Consider the following 20359-nt stretch of genomic DNA (forward strand, 5'->3'; position numbering starts at 1 on the left):
CCCCTACAAATGTTTGTGACAGAAAGACTACAGATTTGATACAGGATTTATTATATTCAATGATGAAAGCAGACTGACAGCAGAAAGCCAACAGATTGTGCTGCCTTAAACTGCGAGCAGATTAGCGGCAGGGTCTGCTGATAAAATTTAATAGCTGAAATCGATCAGATTCTGTGCAACGCGATTTGGGGGCAGATAGACAGCAGGGTCTGCTCGGTATCTGCCGCCAATCTGCTGTCAGATCCTGACATCAGGATCTGACCACAGAACCAAAGTTAAATGCGGACATAGTAGGCCCCAAATCTGGCGCAGGATCTACTCGAATCTGTTGCCAATCTGCTGGCATACTGCGGTCAGTTTGTTTACTGGGTATAAACAATGTTTCCAGGAGCATCGACTAAATTCTACCAATTGAGTAAACAGGAATAGGTCTGAAAACGTTTTAAGTACATTCTCGTTATAGACATTGAATGTTGTACATCAGAGGAATGATTTCAGCATTTAAATGAACTGTTGCTTAATCGACTGCACCTGCTACTTCTATGAAATAGGAGGTACATTTATACTCGAACCATTTATACTTTGAAGCAACATGAATATTGTTATGCTACATACAACGTGTTTTATCATATACTAGCTTAAGGATGTATTGGAGCTATCTTCAAAATGGTACGAAGTTGATGAAAACTTGTGAAATTGTTCTTTCTAATCTTGCTGATGTGCTCCAAAAATTTTAAACGAATTCACTAAATGATTGCTGAGTTATAACGATTTTAATTTTCACTGATTTTACACGTACTCTTATGGAAAGAGACGACCTAGACAGATAAAGCAGCTGAAAAAATGATGAAGAAATAGTACCAATGTTTTCATTTTTTTTTTATATGTAGTATATGGGTAGATGGAAATATCTGCCAAGTTTCAATTGTTTTCACTACACTGTTTTAAAGAAATAAATTATATCTTGAGAAAATTGTGAATTCAGGGCATTTTCACTGCCAAATGGGTGGCAAATAATACTTGAGAAAGCATTTGTAAAGTGAAAAATACCCTCCTAGGAGGAAAAATAAGACTCCAACTGTGTTCGAGTTCCTTACATCTAGATACTTTTGTCTAATGTTGTACGTCCGGTACATCCTTAATGTGTACCCGGCGTTACCCGGGCAAAACTTTGATTAATCATCACAAGGTGTCAAGGGGACGAAAAGGGGTGGAAATACCAGATTTCATGGTAGCCTATATTTTCCGCAAGGTTCTAGAAAGTAATACCAATTGTCCACTAAAAGTATGTATGTAATTCTGGTATAACATTTTCAACCTATTTAGTATTACTATGGCAAATCATTGTTAACTTGATCAGAATTACTTAAGAATGATTGTGGAAATTTTGCGGAATCATTTCGCAATAATATACTAGTATACACATAATTCTGTCATCACATAACAATTACATTGCTGCTGTAAGTACACTGACTAAATCTGTCATACAGAGGACCTCATGTTTCATCATGTACAAAAAAAACTACTGTACACTGTAATGTACGCTGTTCCATAAAATACTTTAAAATTTTTGGGTTAACATTTTGGTTAAAATTTGGAGTTAACAGCATCCACCAAAAGACCATATGGTGTATAATAGTCTTTACTGATATTTATTGAAGTTGAAGTTACACCGATGTGACAGCGCTTTGTAAGTACTAAGGGTGCAAACGTTATTTGTTGCTGCTACTGTGCGACAGAGATCTTTGTCAACACACTGTACGAAATTGTCAAACGATAATTTCAAATACGTCAGGAACTATCAAACGTATTCGACAATGAATGAAACGATATTGCAAAGAATCCGTTCTTGTTGAAGAAGCCCGCTTCAAACACTTCCTTTGAGGTGCAATTTTAAACAAATGCAAGTCAATGAAAAAGGACTGGGGAATTTGGACACGATTCAAAATGTGTATATATAATTAAAAATAATCCGAATATAGTCGTGTTGAACTGATTTTCATCGGGCAAGTAAAACTTATAGTGTGCGATCTATAGTTCACGACCCTAGAGTGCGTAGAAATCAGGGCTTGAAGAGGTTTCGAAAATAACTGTTTCAAACTGTTATATAAAGGATCTGACTGAAAGAATTGTGAAGAACCTTTATTCTGAATAACCGTTATGAAGAACCTAAATATCAGACTGTTTAAGTATAAGTTACGGTTCCTATATACAGTGGCGGATTTAAGAAAAAAGGCCCAGGTGGCAAACGTTCTGAGGGGCCCATTTTTCGGGAAAATGAAGAACTACTTTACTAAAAGGTGGTAAGTGTACAGAAAAGTATAGAAAAAAATATACTGCTTGGATAAAATCATAATGTATTTTTGAAGGCAGGGCCCTAGGGGGGGCTTTTGAACAAGGCCCCATTTTTCGGGAAAATAGTCCGGTAGTTTACTAAAAACAGGCTCAGTGTAATAATACGGAAAAAGATATACTTTGGATAAAATCATAATTTCTTTTAAGGATGGGGCCCTGGGTGGGCCTTCTGAGCAGGGGCCCAGGTGGCAACTGCTCATCGGCCGCCCTGTTAAGGGGTCATTCTGGTTAGCGCGCCGATAAATTCAGCGATTTTCAGGAATTTATTGCGAAGACAGAAAGTATAGTAATGGAATAAAACTTTTTTCTATTGATTAAACTATATTTCTATAATAAATAAAAAATATAAAAGTAATAAAATTATTGCTTTTAAAATGGTTTTGCATTTTGACAACATATTAAAAAATCATTGAAATCGGTGAGGTAGACCATCAGCGGTATAACAACCAAACATATATATTAACGAACACTTCATATTACAAAGCAGTTGTATACGATTTCGTTTGCTGTAAAAATTCTGTACAATAGTTACAAGAATCGGTTCTATAACCGCTTTGTAACTTATATAAAACCTAAAAAATAAAAGTTATAGAGGTATATAGGAACCGTAACTTATACTTATATAGTCTGATATTTAGGTTCTTTACAACGGTTATTCCGAATAAAGGTTCTTCATAACTCTTTCAAGAACCGAAATCTTTATAATAACGGTTTCAAGCCCTGATAGAAATAGAACCACGTAAGTGCAACCTTGCAATAGACGATGAATGATAGATTTGGTGGTTTGTACCCTCGGGAATATCGTTTTACACACCACTTGAGAGAATCTTAAGTTGTTTACTATGTATGTATATTTCTGCAAAGCATAGAATGTATATCCTGTTGACCAAATTGACATAACTGTATTCAATGAATGGCAAAACCGTAGATTAAAGTAAATACTCACACTTGCGAGTTGTTAGGAATAAAAAGAGCAGCCAGGTTCCTCGCGCGTTCAATTCCAACATGCAGTAGACCGTCACTAACCGAGTACCTAAACAAATAAGTTGTTTCTCTAAGCATTTCTTCTTACAGAAGCATATCTACACAAAGTAGAGTAATTGTTTTAAGTTCTAAACTAATATAAAAAAGAAAGTGACACAAACCTAAGCTTAATTTGCACCTGAGCCGTCTCCAGACTCATCTCACCAAGTGCTAACGAGTCGACGTCTCCGATTACACCAGAGAGTCTCCTTCGATTGGAGGCCTCAAAGACTCCCGAGTCACCCGCGACGCTTTCGTCAGAAACAGCGGCTGAAACGGACCTCGTGTTGGTGCCAGAACTGCTCGCTCTTGATCGAATTCCAGTGGGTGGCGGTGTCTCGCTGATGGGTGAGAGGGGTGGCGGCTCCTGTGGCGGTGCCTGATGTTGCACAACAGGAGCCACGGGCCTGCCAAGACCGCTGCCTTGAGACATATTCCCTGACTGCAGTTCGACAGGTGGATGAGGACCGCCTACAAGCTTAAGACGATCTTGGGGACCAGGGCAGCATTGCTCCTGCGACGATGTTTGCTGCTGGCTGAGCTTAAGTTCCGCTAGTCGATCCTCCAATTGATTTCCATCAAGGTGAGTGGTGGCCGAGGTGGTGGGTCTTTGATACTGCCGTCTCTGCATTTCCACGTGCTCGTACGCGGGTGGTGGCCCCATCGGAGCGTTTTCATAGAGCGGCGAGACTGGGGGGCTGACGCTGGAAAGGCTTGACCTTGGCGAGAGACTTGGCTGAGATCTACCAGACGAGGGCGTGCTGACGAGATTATTTTGTTCGGAACCCCTCAGCAATCTGTCCACGCGTCTGTGTAGATCCACCATATCCACTGGGCGTTCCTGTTGCGAGCTGGCGGGGCCCAGACACTGGGGCCCGCCGTAAATATCGGTGAAACTCAATCCAGAGCTTAGAGAACCTTTGCTGCTGGTCGTACTGAGGCTTCCAAGGCTGGAACTGCTGCTCACCGAGAGTGTGCTCGCGCTTAGCGTCTTCAGCTGCCCTTCGAGCATCGCCATGGAACGTAAAGCGTCTCTCAACTGCTGCAACAACAGTTGTTTCTCCTCGTGAAGCCGCACACGGTCGGTGATAGTCTTGTTCGATAGTTCTAGCGCGTTGTTCAAATCTTGCTCGAGGCGGCGAATCTCGCTCTGGATCTTTTTCATGTCCTGTTGCGTCCTAGTACGTGGCGTGATACTTCTAAGCTCTCTGAGCAACTGCTCCTTTTCTTGAAACAGCAATAGCTTGTCCTTGTCGCTCTCCGTCTGACCAGGTGTCACTTTTTCCTCGAGGTCTGCCAATTGCTGTTGAATATGCTGTATCCTCTTCCTCGCTTCGTCGTATTGCAACCTCATGCGCGCCATCTCGGCTAAACGGGTGCCAATTGGTACCAGCTCGCCTGACAAGTCGGTCTGGGACGCTGTGCTGAGCTTCTCCTGGGGCAAGCTCAGCGTGCTAGCTTCGGGGCTACCTTCGCAGAGTTGTAGTCTTGTTAACTCGTCCTTCAGCTGCGCCAGAGACTGCATTAGCTCGGCCTTTTCCTTCTCGCCCGAACTCAGGGACTTTTGAATATTACGAAGCTCTGTCATGATCGCCTGAGCCTCCGTGATATTGTAACAACCTCCATGGTGACCGCTCAACTTTTGCTCGACGCTGTCCAAGTAAAAAGAGATTAGAATTTCGATCTTAAATTGCAATAAGAATTTTTGGCAATTGCGATCAAGTAGAAGCAATGCACAGGGTGTCTTTTAAGAGTGGTTCAACACTTCACAGGCTTATTCTTCTCTGAATTAAATAAAAAATGGACAGTCAACATAGGTCCACAGAGCAATCCTTATAAACAACGATTTTCTGTTTCTATAGTCTAAGTCATCATCATCTATCCACGGCTTACGGTAAAAAAAAAAAGTGAATTCTGGGATGTATTTAATTACTTTAGTATTTTAAGGGGCATTCCATGCATAGTCCTTTCACTTCAACATAACACGAATTCGTACTTCTTTAAAAATTCTACTGAAGAGTTTGCATATCTCTACAAAAAAGCCTTTAATCTTTAAATGCATTTGCCACCGCAAACTTTGTTCAGCTACCCGACAGTAATTATAAAATGGTGTAGATCTCCACCAGGCTGAAGTACAGAATCGCTGTTTAATCTGAACGCTTTGATCTGTGAAACTATGTTGCAATGTTTTAAACCACCATTCAAGAACGCCCTGTATACAATTTTTGCTACCTTATGCAATGAATTTAATTATACGTTGCTTCGTCACGCGATGAAGCCAGCCTCTCAAAAGCCAAACTGATCAACTGCATCAAATAAAACCTAGGGGATGCTGATCATTTAAGCACTAACTCTGTGTTTGAGTACTAAAATTGAGAAATTTGCGAAAAAATGGGGTGGCCAGTTCGGCTTCTGAACCCCTCAAATGTTGCTAGACTGGAACCGTTCGCTGAAGTTCGGAGAACGATTCTTGAAACGGAGCGATCGATATCGTACCTTACAAGAGTGTCTACTCCTCGCTGCGTACAGTTCATTTCTGCTCGGATCTGTTCGAGCTCCCGTTTCAGCCGAGAAACTCGACTCCTCGCGAGCGCGACATCGGATTTCAGAAGATCCGGATCATACTTGGTACTCAATGAACTTGAACTGGAGCACACTGTGAACAAGACAAGTCGGTCGCTAGTTACCCTTCTTCATTTTGCAATTTTCAATGCGATGAGTGATAATATAAAATTGAATAATAAAATAGCAGATTTCATTCAAATTTTCTAAAGTCAATTCCCACGCTATCGACACACTTTAATGGACTTTCCGGGCACTGAAAACTTGGAGCGATTAAGTACTGTCAGTATTAGGGTGTACTCACAACTTGTACGTGATGCGCCGAGCGTCGTTAAAGCATTATTGAGGTGATTGTACTCATCCTGGGCCAGACATAGCCTCTGCTGTTTTACGTCATAGATTTCCTTCTTTGCCTGCAACACAAATGCAAAGGTGCTCATGAGAAAAAGTCACTCGCACGATTACTAAATCGCCACGAAAATTCTTCACAACTTCTGTTTACGTTGGATACTTTTTTTAAGCAGGCTTTGCAAACGCATTAATCATTAAATCACAAGAAATGGTTGTACGATATATATCGATTAGAGGATAGTTAGGGTTTGCAGTGTCGTAACTTAGGGTCGAACCAATTTACGCGCTTAAATTAGCACTTGCCACGTAAGTAAATTCTGTGTTCGAAAGTAAGATTGATTTCGGAATAGCAGGTCGCTCTTTCGCTCTGATCACGGCGTCAGAATTCGATGGAAACCACGCACAGTGGGACGGATCGACGTTTAGGTAGGCATTCAGTTCATTTCTTACATATTTCATCATTTAAGGATTATAATCTAAGATTACAGGTAATATATTATATAATAAATACAATAAACTTTTTTTTTCTCGTCGCTCTTTTTAATAATGGGACTTCAAGAGTCCCTTCGTGTTGATTTTCATACATATACATGGAAATCAACATGAAGGGACTCTTGAAGTTAATTTGGCAATAGAATATAAGTGTTTATATTTTTCATTACAAGAAAAAGACTAACTAAAACTATTCCAATGTGTAAAAGCTGAGCATTTTCTAAAAATGGAAATCTAAAATTTTGTTTAGAATATTTAACCGAGGAAGCCCAGAACGCCCGAAATAATGATTTTAAAAACTACTGCGAATTATATGCAAAAAGAGCAGCCGAAAAATGACAAATCAAGATGTTCTAAATAATTTTTTAATAAGCCCCGATCCATATATATGAATGTATATATATATATGAAAATCAACATGAAGGGACTCTTGAAGTCCCATTATTAAAAAGAGCGACGAGAAAAAAAAATGATTATTGTATTTATTATACAATATATTACCTGTAATCTTAGATTATAATCATTAAATGATGAAATGTGTAAGAAATGAACTGAATGCCTACCTAAACGTCGATCCGTCCCACTGTGCCACGTGACGTTCTAATCGGATGGTCTTTGGGTTTTAAAACGGGGAAATGGCACGGATTGACACAAGGGTTGTATCCGAGCATATTCAGAATGTACTGTTTCACTATATTTTGTATCCTAAGTGATCTTTTATTTATGCAACACGAGATAATATTGTGGGACGATAAATATTACACTAAAAAAAGGAACACCGGTATTGAAGCTGCCGTTTCTTCTCATACTATTTCATCATCAACGCACGAACGTGGACGAAAGAAATATGTACACAGAAATAATTTCAAACATTTGGAAGTTACTGAAGAATCTTTTTCTATGCTTAACGCACTAACAAGGGAACACCCCGAACCCGGAATTTCGAAAAATTCTAAAACTTTGTGAATATGTAGGGAATTTCCTTCCGATTACAACGCAATGTTTGTTTGCTCCCCAAATTCACTCAAAGGGGGTGTAATTTACCCCTGAACATCCGGTTATTTTACGATTTTGTGTTATAATTCGCGAACTGTAATAAAATTTGTTTACCAAATGCTAGATCTAATTAAAAGAAGTAACTTTTGCCTTGGAAGTTTTTTCCTATCTCTTACAGTTCGCGAGTTATAACGCGAAATCGAAAAATAGCCGAATTTTCAGGGGTTAATTTTACCCCCTTCGGGTGAATTTGGGCTGGAAACAAAAATTGCGTTGCAACGAGGAGGAAATCCCCTACCTATTCACAAAGTTTCAGAATTTTTTGAATTTTCTGGTTCGGGATCTTCCCTTGTAAGATTGAAGAATTCTGATGAACTCGTGCACTCAAAAGATGAAGGTGGCAAAAATGAATCCCATTAATTTACGAATGGTGCGCATAACGTTTCACGATAAACGTAGAGTTCATGGAGGTGTTTGAACTAGTTGCTTCTTAGTAAACTTGAGAAACTTTAAGTCGCAGGTACTGATCACTGGGATACCATGAAGAGCACTGACTATTCCACAGTAATGTCTTCTGGAATTTCACACGAACCGGGTCGCGAGATAGGAGTAATATATAAACTACGTAAGAATACTCGTGGCCCTTACGTATTCACAATAATAATACGCAGAGGCGTCTGTGTCATCGCGCCTGTAGCACTGCTCCCAGTAGAACCTCTGTATCTGCTCGTCATTCTCGTAGTCGTTGTGATAGCACATTCTCATTCGATATTGGGAGACGACGTTCTCGTAAATTTGCTCCTGCTGATACGGCTGCTCGCTGGAACGTTGTCGTTGGGAATATTGCTGGCGTTGTCGTTGCTGCTGCTGTTGCTGCTGTTGTTGCAGGCGGTGGTGCGCGTGCTGGTGGTAATTGTCAACGTAGGTGCGGTATTGATGCGCCGGTACGAGTACGCAGAGTGTATACTGACGGTCCATGCCGGGTACACAGTATAGACTAGGCACGATACACGATGCCTTCTTCTTCTTCTCCTTCTTCTTCTTCTTCTTCTTCTTCTTCTGCTTCTTCCTTCTCCTCCTCCTCCACCCTCCCTCCCTCCCCCTCCTCCACCACCTCTTCTTCTAATCCTTCTTCTTGTTCCTCTCCTTGCCCTTTTTCCTCTTCTTCTTCTTCTTCCTCTTCCTCTTCTACTTGTTCCTCTCCTTGCCCTTTTTCCTCCTCTTCTTGTTCCTCTTCCTCGTCTTCTTCTTCCTCTCCTTGTCCCTTTTCCTCTTCGCCTTCTTCCTCTTCTATCCCGCCGAGCGTATATCTTTTCTCCTCACCTCATCTTTGCGAAGGTCTCGTCGAGACTGGCCGGTTTACGGGGCCCGAAATTCCAATCCCAACCTCTGTGGGTCTCAATTTTTAAGGGATCCCACCTTTTTTCTTTCCTCTTTTTGCCTTCCCTTCCTTCGCTCTTGCACCACCCGGTTGCTCCTCTCCCTCCATCCTCCGTTCCATCCTGCTTTTACCTACTACCCTCCCTCCCTCCCCCCCCCCTCTTCGTCGCATCTAACATCCTTCCTCTCCTTCTCTCCCTTTCCTCCGTTTCGTTCTCCCGTCCCTGTCTCTTTCCCGCTCCGGCGTGTACGCGCGGACTGACTCGATCCTCCGTATACGCATACCTTCCGTCCTCTCTTTTCTGCCCGCTCCTTCGATAGTCTTTTTACACCGATCTCGCTCCAACCACGGTGGCTTCAAGCGGCTCTTTCTTGCCCGGTGTAAAAAGGCGGGCCTCGTCCCGAAGCTCCGCAGGACCGTCGCAACGGGGCCCTTGTGCCCCCCACCCTTCTCCTATCCCCCGTTTCTGCCTCCTCCCTTGGATCACCTCCGCCCCTCCCGCAGCGATTCTATGCATTTTGTACAGCACTCATTTCAGCATGCTGAATCCACTTGATATCACCAGATACGTATATACACTAGCACTCACTTGCCAACAATGAATACGTACGGTATCGTAACACGGGACCTTGTTCGCTGTTATCCTTGCCGGGGGTCCCCTCGCATATTTCTCAGATCTTTTAGACTCTTTACATGGTAAATTAGATTAACGACAGTCACCGGAGAAAGTCATTCTGGAAATCGCTTGCCTCCTTTCAGCGAACGTTATCCTTTCCGTGTTTACTGTTCTGCAGTACTCGGCGCTGGGCTTATAAGAAATTACTTAAAATACAAGGGAAAATGCCTGGGGTAATAAAATTATGCTGTTGAAGCAACTGTTATTTTTCCGCGAGAACAAATGGTCCCAATGGTCCCAATGTCAGAAAGTAGCCCCGAGAGTATCTGAATGTCAAGATCTGGATTAGATTGCGCCTGGAATTCCAGCATTGTAGCCATTATTGAGGCTACCCACGAGGGCGTACAGATTTTCAGTGATACGAATGTTGTGGTATGCCGGCTTGAAATGCAGGGCGCCGCGGGGCGAGCGGACGATACTGTCATTGGCGGAGCCCGGGCAGTAAGGGACGGGAGGAGGGATAGAGCGAGGGGCCGGGGCGCGGGAAAAGAGAGGAAAGAGGGCCTGGCGAGGTCACGGTACGACCCTGCTGGACGTGGACCCATCTCGGACTCTCTGGTCGGTAGTAGAATCGACCTTGAATCGCGCATTATGCTTCGTCCTTGTTGGAATTTCTGGGACCACTACTGGCCCATCAGCCGTGTCTCTGATCATCTAAGAGTAGGCCCGGTGGACCTTGGCATATGTCCCCTCCCCGTCAGAAGGCCCGCTCCGTGGCAGTAGTGATGGGACCAATTCTCCTTCCTCGTGCGCATTACCCATTCTTTGACAGGCATTATCGATCGGGAACACCTATTATAATTTCTTTGCGCCTATCAGACGCGTGTAAAGATACTAAAACCAATCACACAAGCAGTCCCAGACCGGCAACCATGTATGTGGGTGTACTATTCACTTTGTTCTTGTACTTGAATGCTCTCGTAATTGAGATACATGGGCGTACACCGCACAAGTAACATTTTACTTTTACTGGCCCAAAATGGGTGTCCCTAAATCGAACAAGCCCTCTCTGAGAATATTTTCATTGACAAGTGCTCATCTCAGTATGAGAACAAAAATTTACTGCGAATGAATGGTATCGCTTATTAAAATAAAACAAGTCAGTCAAACGAGTTTCAATGACTAACAAGGAAACGCTTCCAACCCGAAAATTCTGATTTTAACGAAACTTCGTGCGAATGTAGAGCATATTGGAGTAAGCAACGTACAATTTTATTTTTCTGCGGAAATTCACTCTGAAGGGAAATTACTCCTTAAAGTTATCGCGTTTTTTTTTCTTTTTTTTAATATAACTTTATTTTTCTTTTGGTAACGTGCTAGAGCATGACAAGCCGAACAATTCTTGCATTCAAAGTTTTGTCAAATTTCCGCAGAAAAATAAAATTGCACCTTGCATAATCCAATTCACTAAAATCAGAATTTTCGAGCAGGGAGCCCGAATTGATATTGCGAATTTTATTGACGCGCATTGAAATTAGCTTTGTTCTAATATCCCAATGGACTTTATGAAATCATTTATATCAATCCCGTCCGTATTACTCGTCTGCCAATTTGATTTCTGCACGAGTAGCGATTTTACTGCAATTCAAAATTTTTATTAAAATTGCAGTACGGGATTGTTCGATTACCATAAGTATTGGGTCGATTCCATCACTATGCGCCCGAGAATTTCGCCCCACCACGGCTTCTGCTCCTACCTTCGTGCCACCTCGCCACCCCAAAACCGCCGAAGGATCACGGGGCTCGAGCACCGCGCGCATATTTCTCGGTCCACACTATTATTGTCGGAGGCTCCGCAGATGCTATCGTGTACGAGCCGGTTCGCTCGCCTCGCGGAAAGAGGGTCTTATTTTTCTACATCCTCCTCCTCCTCCTCTCTCCCCCTCCCGTCCCACCCCCACCCCACCCTCCCTCGTCTTCCTCCGTTCTCTTCCTCCACAAGCAAAGCCCTTTTTACCTTCGTCCTACCTTTGCATCTCCCTATGTATCTATCATTCTTTTTTCTCCCCCACAAGAGAAGCTTCCTCCCATTCCATAGCATATCCCAAAACCTCTTCCGCTTTAGATACTTTCTACGGCAAACGCGGCAGTCAGTGTCGCCCGCGATACACTTCCCTTTTATTCGATCTGTCACAGTGATTATAGTAAGTTACTTGGCCCACTCAACTGGGACGTGTAAAAATTTGTTGAAACGTATGCAACGAAGGGAACAGAATTTTTGTACTACGGTCGAACCTTCATAACTCGAAACAAAAGGGGAGGGGAAAATCTTCGAATTGCAGAGGTTGGTTTATCGAGTTTTCGAATAACAGAGGTTCAACAAACGAAAACTCGAGTTATAGAGGCTTTGTGCGAGTATTAATTTTTCGACTTGTGAAGCTGTAAAGCAAGGCAAATTCAAGTTTTAAAGGTCAAATTGTTTACTGGATAACTATAATCAAATATACCTACAACTTATGTACTACATATATACTTATATATATATATATACAAATAATTATAAGACACAATGTATGCTAGATTTATTACTCTTCGTTACATCTTAAAAAAATTTGTGATTTTGCTATGTGGTTTTACAAGTCTTTTAGTGTATTGCAAATCAATAGCATTTTCAATATTTTGAGATCCCTCTACGAAATTTCGTAATACATAAGTAAAAGTAAACTTCGACTTGTAGAGGTTGGAGTTCTTCTAAATTCGAGTTGTAGAGTTGAAATGCATAATTTTACATACAAAATATAGTTCGAGTTAAGGAAGTTTTATTTCGAGTTGTAGAGGTGTTTACATCGAAGCGGAAGGGAATGAAGAAAATTTTCAACTTATAGAGGTTTTCGAGTTATCGAGGTTCGAGTTATCGAGTTTCGACTTATCGAGGTACGAGTTATCGAGGTACGAGTTATCAAGGTACGAGTTATCAAGGTTCGAGTTATCGAGGTTCGAGTTATCGAGGTTCGAGTTATCGAGGTTCGAGTTATCGAGGTTCGAGTTATCGAGGTTCGAGTTATCGAGGTTCGAGTTATCGAGGTTCGAGTTATCGAGGTTCGAGTTATCGAGGTTCGAGTTATCGAGGTTCGAGTTATCGAGGTTCGAGTTATCGATGTTCGACTGTACTGTTCTATGATAATTATTTTTCATCACATTTTTTGTTTCCTTCCTTTTTTATGGATCGGCTACACGTTGACAGTAACTGTATGCCCAGGAATGAAGTTTAACAAAATGAAATAAAACTTCTTGGCTTAATTGAAGCAGGACCCTTTTGCTACGAGTTGCAGAGTGTAATTCGGAGAAAAAGTGCCCTGCTTCAATTAAGCCAAGAAGTTTTATTTCATTTTGTTAAACTTCATTCCTGGGCATACAGTTACGATCAATGTGTAGCCAATCCATAAAAAAGGAAGGAAACAAAAAATGTGACGAACACGAAGACGAAGACGACGAAGACGACGAAGACGACGAAGACGACGAAGACGAAGACGACGACGAAAAGGACGGGATGGGATGGGAATGCTTCACGACAGATTTATTCCAAACTACTTCTTATTGTCGAAGTCAGCGATACAGCAAGAAGGTGGAATTTAAGAAGTCACCATACAAGAAGAGAAGCCCGGCTCGAATAAATATACAGACATACAAAATAACAAATATATCACGCTGTGCTATACATAATTAATGCATTTATATCGCCTAACATAACAACTAGTTAAACCTTGCTTCATCAAATAAATACATCATTATTCACCACGACGGTACAACTTTATGATCCACGCCATATAAAGCTTGTAACAACTGAAAACCATTAGGAATGTCTACCTACACATACGTGAATAATTGCAAGGGTGGAAAAATAGAGACGAGGGAGGGATCAAACGGCATACAATGCCTGTAAACATTTTTTCCATCTTGGCAAGCCTTTGCACCGCGCGTAGCTCACGTGCATCGACGGAAGGGTATCGAACCGTCACTGTGGAATGAACAGTAAAGTACGAACCAGTCACGTGTCATTAAGGAATTCATAAAAAAAAAGTTACATAAAATTCCTCTCGTGGTAAGAACCCAGGGTTTTGAATCAAACGAACTATTTGCTTCGCTAGAGTCCTCCATGCATTTTGAAAGAACATAACTTATAGGAAAAGATGCAATACCAATCCCCGAGAAATACCGCGCACACACGTGCGCGCGTACCGACATTCCTCAGCCTTCTGTCGTTTAAGTCTCTGCACGCTTATATGCCAATACCTTCAACTGGAAGGGGTGAAAAACAGAAAAACGCCTATCTCGCTTGCACTGAACAAACAGGGCCAAAAACTACGACGAATAAATAATCAGAATAATAAAATCAGTCAGGGAAAGGGAGAAAGAGACTGGGGATGAGATGTGCCTCAGCTGCTTACGGGCAAATGAGTGAAACGAAAATAATACCTCTGTGGACTTGGCAGAGACAAAAGGCGGGGAGAAGGGCAGTTAGGAAGCAGGAAGAGAGCAAGCGAAGCATGTTGGGGAAAATCCTAAGCGCGACGAAGAAGGAGAGATCCTGAATTACATCAGGAAAGGATTAGGGGAGGGTGAAAATGCGCAGGCAAATAGGGAGGGGCGAATAGAGTGCAGTGGAAGTAGCAGTATTAGCAGCAGTATCAGTGATAGTTGTAGCAATCGCACAGCAGTGGTAGTACTACCGTAGTAGGAGTAGTAGCAGCAGCAGCGGTAGGAAAGAGGGGAGAGGAGAGCCTGTAAATATCGATGACGGCGATGGTAGTGGTAATGGTAAGATAGTGGAAGAGGAGGAGGGTTTGGAATGCAGCCGAGTGAGGAATTCAGGCCCCTCCCGCATATTTATCCGAGCACTGCTCGGCGGTCCGCGAGGCTCTGCTCCGGGCCCCTTTTATAGTGCGCCACCACTGTACCCCTTATACAACGGCGATACAAAAGAGGGGTAAATATCCGCGGTGCCAGTGCCAGGCCATTATGCGCATAGATCTATTCAGGAATGCCCAGCGTGCTTCATAATTGGGCACACTCGTAAGATCACGCGAATACGCAACATGGCAGAATTTCGTAACTCAGTTCTTCATCGAATGTTAAAGAGCTCGATACCCGGGCGAAAGCAGGCGGCCTGCTCTACGATCTAGAGGGACGAAATGAATTTCTGTGCCCGGAAATTATAAGGTGGCTTAATAACGTGCGAAATTTTCTGAGACACCCTGTTTTGCTTTCAGTGGACGTAATATATGTTACTGTAAAAGTTCGGGGACCAGTGAATCCTGGAATATACCAGCTGGAAGTTCGGAATATCTTATAAAATATTTGAACGGCCTTTTGTCGCGAGGGTTGATCAGTAAATCCTGATATTTACCAGCGTCTGTTGGTGGTGGTTTGTGTATTTGGGACTGTTGCGTATATTATATTTATTAAGAACAGGATAAAGCAAATTGTAGAATCTTAATTATAATATCTTGTACAGAATATCAGACCCCATGTATATCACACAAAGGGAAAACTGAGACTGGTACATAACGAAAAAGACCATTGACTCTGGAAATAAAAGATGTGACATAACCTAACAGAACGGAAATAAAACGAAACTGGCGCCACCTGGTATACTCAATGTTACTGACCATAAACTGAAATTACTAGATGATGAACAAAGCTATTTACAACAGGGACTTTTGTCGCCTCGTAGCGGCGAGTGTTAGGATTTGCCGATAAATTCTAAGATTCCCCGGCTCCGAAACTTTTCTAGGAACGCATACAGTGCTGGAAATATTTATTGCACCGCGTTGTTTATTTATACGTACCTCCCTTATTATTAGTAGTAGGGAAATGTTCATCGCAAAATTGTGTGGTCCACCATCGTGGCCAAAATAAGTCGGAAAGGAATCACTTTATCAGTCATGTTGGTATGAAACTTGTGCGTACAACGTGAAGTTCAGAGTGACGCAATAAATGTTTCCAGGGCTGTATAGGTACTAAGATGCATTATGAAAAATTGTAAACACAAAGGTTGAAACTAGAACGTAATGGTGTGGTTATTTGGTATCTGATAGAAAAAAAGTTTGCGTAAACAAGGGTCTGCGAAATATTTGTTTTTGATGAAAGAAGATATTCAAACGACAACGAGGGTGTAATGCAAAGTTTAGAATGTTAGCCGCTAATTGTCGGCTAAGTTTATGAAAAGTAATCGCTTTAACGCGTTGACTGCCGCGCGCGTTTACAGTGAAATCTCCTTCAGGCCACGAGTACCGCTGTACGAAGCGTATTCTGCTGGGTATTCCCAGCGATATTTAAAAATGCGAATCGCTGATTGTCGCAAGAATAACCTCCCGCCCCGTTTGTTTCCAAGGTATCATTCTCGGTCATTTATTTTCGTTACTTCGCATTTGTTTAAAGCTTTGCATTCTACATAAATTTTGTTTTAAAGTTTTGCATTCTACATAAATTTTGTTTTAAAGTTTTGCATTCTTAATAAACCATTTTCGTTTTACTTTCATAACAATAGTTTATACTAAAAAATATTCTATTATAAGTTTAAGTTATATTAATAAATATAGTTTATATTAATTAATATTCAATAGTTTTGTTACTTCCTTCTTAATAAACCATTTTCGTATTACTTTTATAACAATAGTTTATACTAAAAAATATGGTATTATAAATTTAAGTTATATTAATAAATATAGTTTATATTAATTAATATTCAATAGTTTTGTTACTTCCTCTGCGAAATATCTTTTCAAACACATACGAATGTTCTGCGCAAGTAGTCAAATAAGCATCACCCCAATGGTAGTCAACGTGTTAAGGGGGTAGGTTACCCTCGATAGCCCTAACACGGGCCTTTTTTCAAACGCAAATTGTAAAGTGATAAATAACAGTAGAGAGAACGTTTTTGTCTAGTTTTAATCGTTATTCTATGAGCTTTAACACCAAATAGGAATAGTCTAAATATCTTTATGTACATGAAAGTTGTGAGTAAAAACGTAAAGGCGTGTACCCAGTGCACCTTTTTGTGGTGAACATAAAATCTCGAAAACCACTCCAACGATTTGGATGAAAATTTAATGAGAGATGCTGAAAACCATTCCCTACGATATGTCGGGAGCAGATTTTCGAAAAAAAAAATACAATTTTTATGTTGAAAAATACGATTTTATTGATTTCTTGTATGAAAAATATTTTTTATCTTTTTTTAAGAATTTATCTCGACCAGAGTTGTAATTATGTATTGCGGGGGAGTAAGTGGGGTCTCTAGTTTCTGTTACCCTTTCTTTCTTTCGAATTCCTGTTATTTTACGTGTAGTTTTATCCAAATTTTGTAAATTTCAACTCAACATCCGAATATGAAAATAATTAGATTTGAAACATGAGTTTTCATATTGCTGTGAATATATGGGAGACCGAAAAAGATATCGAAAAAAGTTGCAATTAAAGTTTTATGGTTTCTGATATTCTACGATATATTAATAAAGAATTTACGAAAAAAAATAATTTTCAAAATTTACCCGCACCACCCTTTTTCAAAAATTCGTTCTCTCCATATTTGTAGAATGTAAAAAACCATAACACTTAACTTACATTAAACTGTTTTTCGATGTCTTTTTCGATTTCGCAGATATTCACGAGAATATAAAAACGCACAATTTCTTTGAGGGAGTGTTTTCAACCCTAGGACCGTTTCATTACCGAAATAAAAAAATGGTTACGCTATTAGCATCACTTGAACTACATTTCCGTAAGGTATCAAATTTTTTTGAATTTTCGAGTTGCCAAACATCTTTTGTCAACCATATTTCAACCACCTCTTTTGAGAACCAATTATATGAAGCTACAGTATGCATTATGGTAATGAAAATCGAAGAAGTCGTAGAAACTAGGTCTAGTACAAATTGTTTAAAAATTGCAGGAGCGTATAGGCAATGTAGATATGTGATACAATTAGAAGTACCTACTTATGCCAGATACATTCGATGCGCGAGACTATGAAGTAATACAATAATTTAAGGGGGTGTAACCATTTGAAAGTGTCAAAGATCGGTTTTTTTTCTATTTACATATTTTCATAGATTGATATTTTAGAAATATTATAAATCAAGTCCGATGTAAAAATTCGGAAGATTGAGGAAGTTATAGGCATTTGAGTGAAACAACTCGGGTAGCACGGGGTGGCGGGGGCGCACAGTGGTCGAAAATGACACAGTCGGCGTCAAAATTCAATTCCCACGCCAAATCGAAAGGAAAATCAACGACCCTTGGCATACTGGGGTATTAGGTATCGCTGATTACGAATCCGTTGCAGGTTTTTTGAAAAAGAGGATGGCGGATCCAATATGGCCGCTCAAAGTTGGCAAAAACTGGAAAAATAAGAATCCTACGAACGATACACGTTTATTCAAAACCTACAGCTATAACTATATATTTTATGAATCTATAAATGTGCATCACACTCTATAGAATGATATTCTAATGAATAGTTGTTAAAAAGTTATTGTTAACAATAAAAAAAACAACATTGTTTACTAATTTTATCATTTCTGCGACAAATACTGCAAATACGTGATTATTCTAACCATTAAATATTTATCGGAGACGAAAATAAAGATTATTGACATAAAAAAATGTTAGTATAATTGTTTATTAATAATTTGTTTAAACAATTTTTTAACAAAGTGACTGAAATCCATTTCGTACAATCAAATTAATCATATTTTGTTGTAACATTAATATAAACAACTAATAACAATTAATTGTTATTAAAGAATTTGTTAACATAATCCATTTCAGTAATATTCAACAAGATAAGTGCAATTTGGAAGTTACATTGTTTTTATGAGGTAGGTACCCACTAAGTACGGATTCTTGGAAATTTCATCCCCAAGAGCTTTTGAGGGATCCGTGAAAACAAATTATACCCCTTTTCACCCCCTTAGGGGTTGATCAGTGCAAAATCCTGAAATTAAGTTTTAGGTATTTGTGTGGGCAACCGTTGTAAGTGAAAACCAAGGTGATATCTAATCGGACCTAAGAGATCTTAAGGAGTCCGAGAAAATAAATTTGACCCCTTTTCACCCCCTTGCGGGGCGGCAATGTCCGTTTAATTTTCAATAATAACAATAATAATTACGGTGGCCCTAAAAACTCGCGCTACGTTCAACCAATTCACTTCGAATTTTGCATGCAGAATCGTAATAAGATTCCGCATCGTCTTACAAGGGCTTTTTTTATTCTGATTCCCCGTTTATTAATTGTAAAGAAAAAAGGTGGACTTTTCACTTAGAAAAATCCAACTTTACCTTTGATCTCTCACTATTTATTTATTTTTCAAAAATTTTCAAAATGCGCCCCGTGGGACGATAGCTATTAACATATTTTATAAGAAAATTTTAATGTTTCTGATTTCAAGCACGACCTTCAGCTTTTTTCAGGGCCACCGTTTAGTCGTCTAAAGTCGAGAGACTTTCGGATATGTATCTATAACTTCCGAAAAACAATAGTTTTTTAACTGAAACTTTTTTTATAAGTAGTTCACAATACTATGTAAAGATAGTAAAAAAACGGGAAATCTTCATCAAGCCGTTGACTTGTAAAAAAATCCACAAAATGCACACATTTTCCGAGGGTGCAAAGGGGTATACCCCCTTAAAGTGGCTGTGATGTACTTAAAAATTAGGTAGTTTGCGGAGTCAGCCATGTTTAGTAGGTGCTCCTTTCTCGAAACTGTAAGTTGCAGAATGTATCTTTATGATAACGCTTTCGTATCACTCAGACTAGCTCGTGTTTCGTTTGGACGTCACCCTTGTTAACTCGTAATTGAAGCACAAAAGTCAAAGTAACGGCAAGAACGTTATTTTCGTCGATGCTGCGTGGCCACTGACTTTGCACTTTCTTTGTTGAAGATATAAATACAAATTCAAATTGCATAACGTAATCAATGCAACATTTGTACGTATTAAGAGGGAAAAAATAAAATCACGTATTAAGAGGGAAAAAATAAAATCACTTATTAAGAGGGAAAAAATAAAATCACGTATTAAGAGGGAAAAAATAAAATCACGTATTAAGAGGGAAAAAAATTAAAAATAAAATAAAATAATAAGAGGAAAAAAATAAAATCACGTATTAAGAGGGAATAAATAAAATCACTTATTAAGAGGGAAAAAATAAAATCACTTATTAAGAGGGAAAAAATAAAATCACTTATTAAGAGGGAAAAAATAAAATCACTTATTAAGAGGGAAAAAATAAAATCACTTATTAAGAGGGAAAAAATAAAATCACTTATTAAGAGGGAAAAAATAAAATCACTTATTAAGAGGGAAAAAATAAAATCACTTATTAAGAGGGAAAAAATAAAATCACTTATTAAGAGGGAAAAAATAAAATCACGTATTAAGAGGGAAAATAAAAAATAAAATCACGTATTAAGAGGGAAAAAAATAAAAAATAAAATCACGTATTAAGAGGGAAAAAAATAAAAAATAAAATTACGTATTAAGAGGGAAAAAAATAAAAAATAAAATCACGTATTAAGAGGG

At 39.7% G+C, this 20359-nt stretch overlaps 1 protein-coding gene across 3 annotated transcripts in view; it reads right to left on the reverse strand.

The window, feature by feature from the left end:
- Kibra (WW and C2 domain containing protein kibra) overlaps nucleotides 1-20359 on the reverse strand; it is a 125119-nt gene that overhangs the window by 11287 nt on the left and 93473 nt on the right. For 2 of the 3 annotated variants that reach the window (XM_076828176.1, XM_076828175.1), the window contains 4 exons: nucleotides 6245-6353; nucleotides 5875-6034; nucleotides 3501-5030; nucleotides 3302-3388 (listed from right to left, as the gene is read on the reverse strand). In XM_076828176.1, the coding sequence (XP_076684291.1) occupies nucleotides 3302-3388; nucleotides 3501-5030; nucleotides 5875-6034; nucleotides 6245-6353 (1886 nt within the window). Of the gene's footprint in view, nucleotides 1-3301; nucleotides 3389-3500; nucleotides 5031-5874; nucleotides 6035-6244; nucleotides 6354-8427; nucleotides 8822-20359 lie in introns of those variants that run through there. The other variant, XM_076828177.1, reaches the window with a different exon arrangement.

This window comes from Andrena cerasifolii, chromosome 15, assembly GCF_050908995.1.
Source record: "Andrena cerasifolii isolate SP2316 chromosome 15, iyAndCera1_principal, whole genome shotgun sequence".
NCBI lineage: Eukaryota > Metazoa > Arthropoda > Insecta > Hymenoptera > Andrenidae > Andrena > Andrena cerasifolii.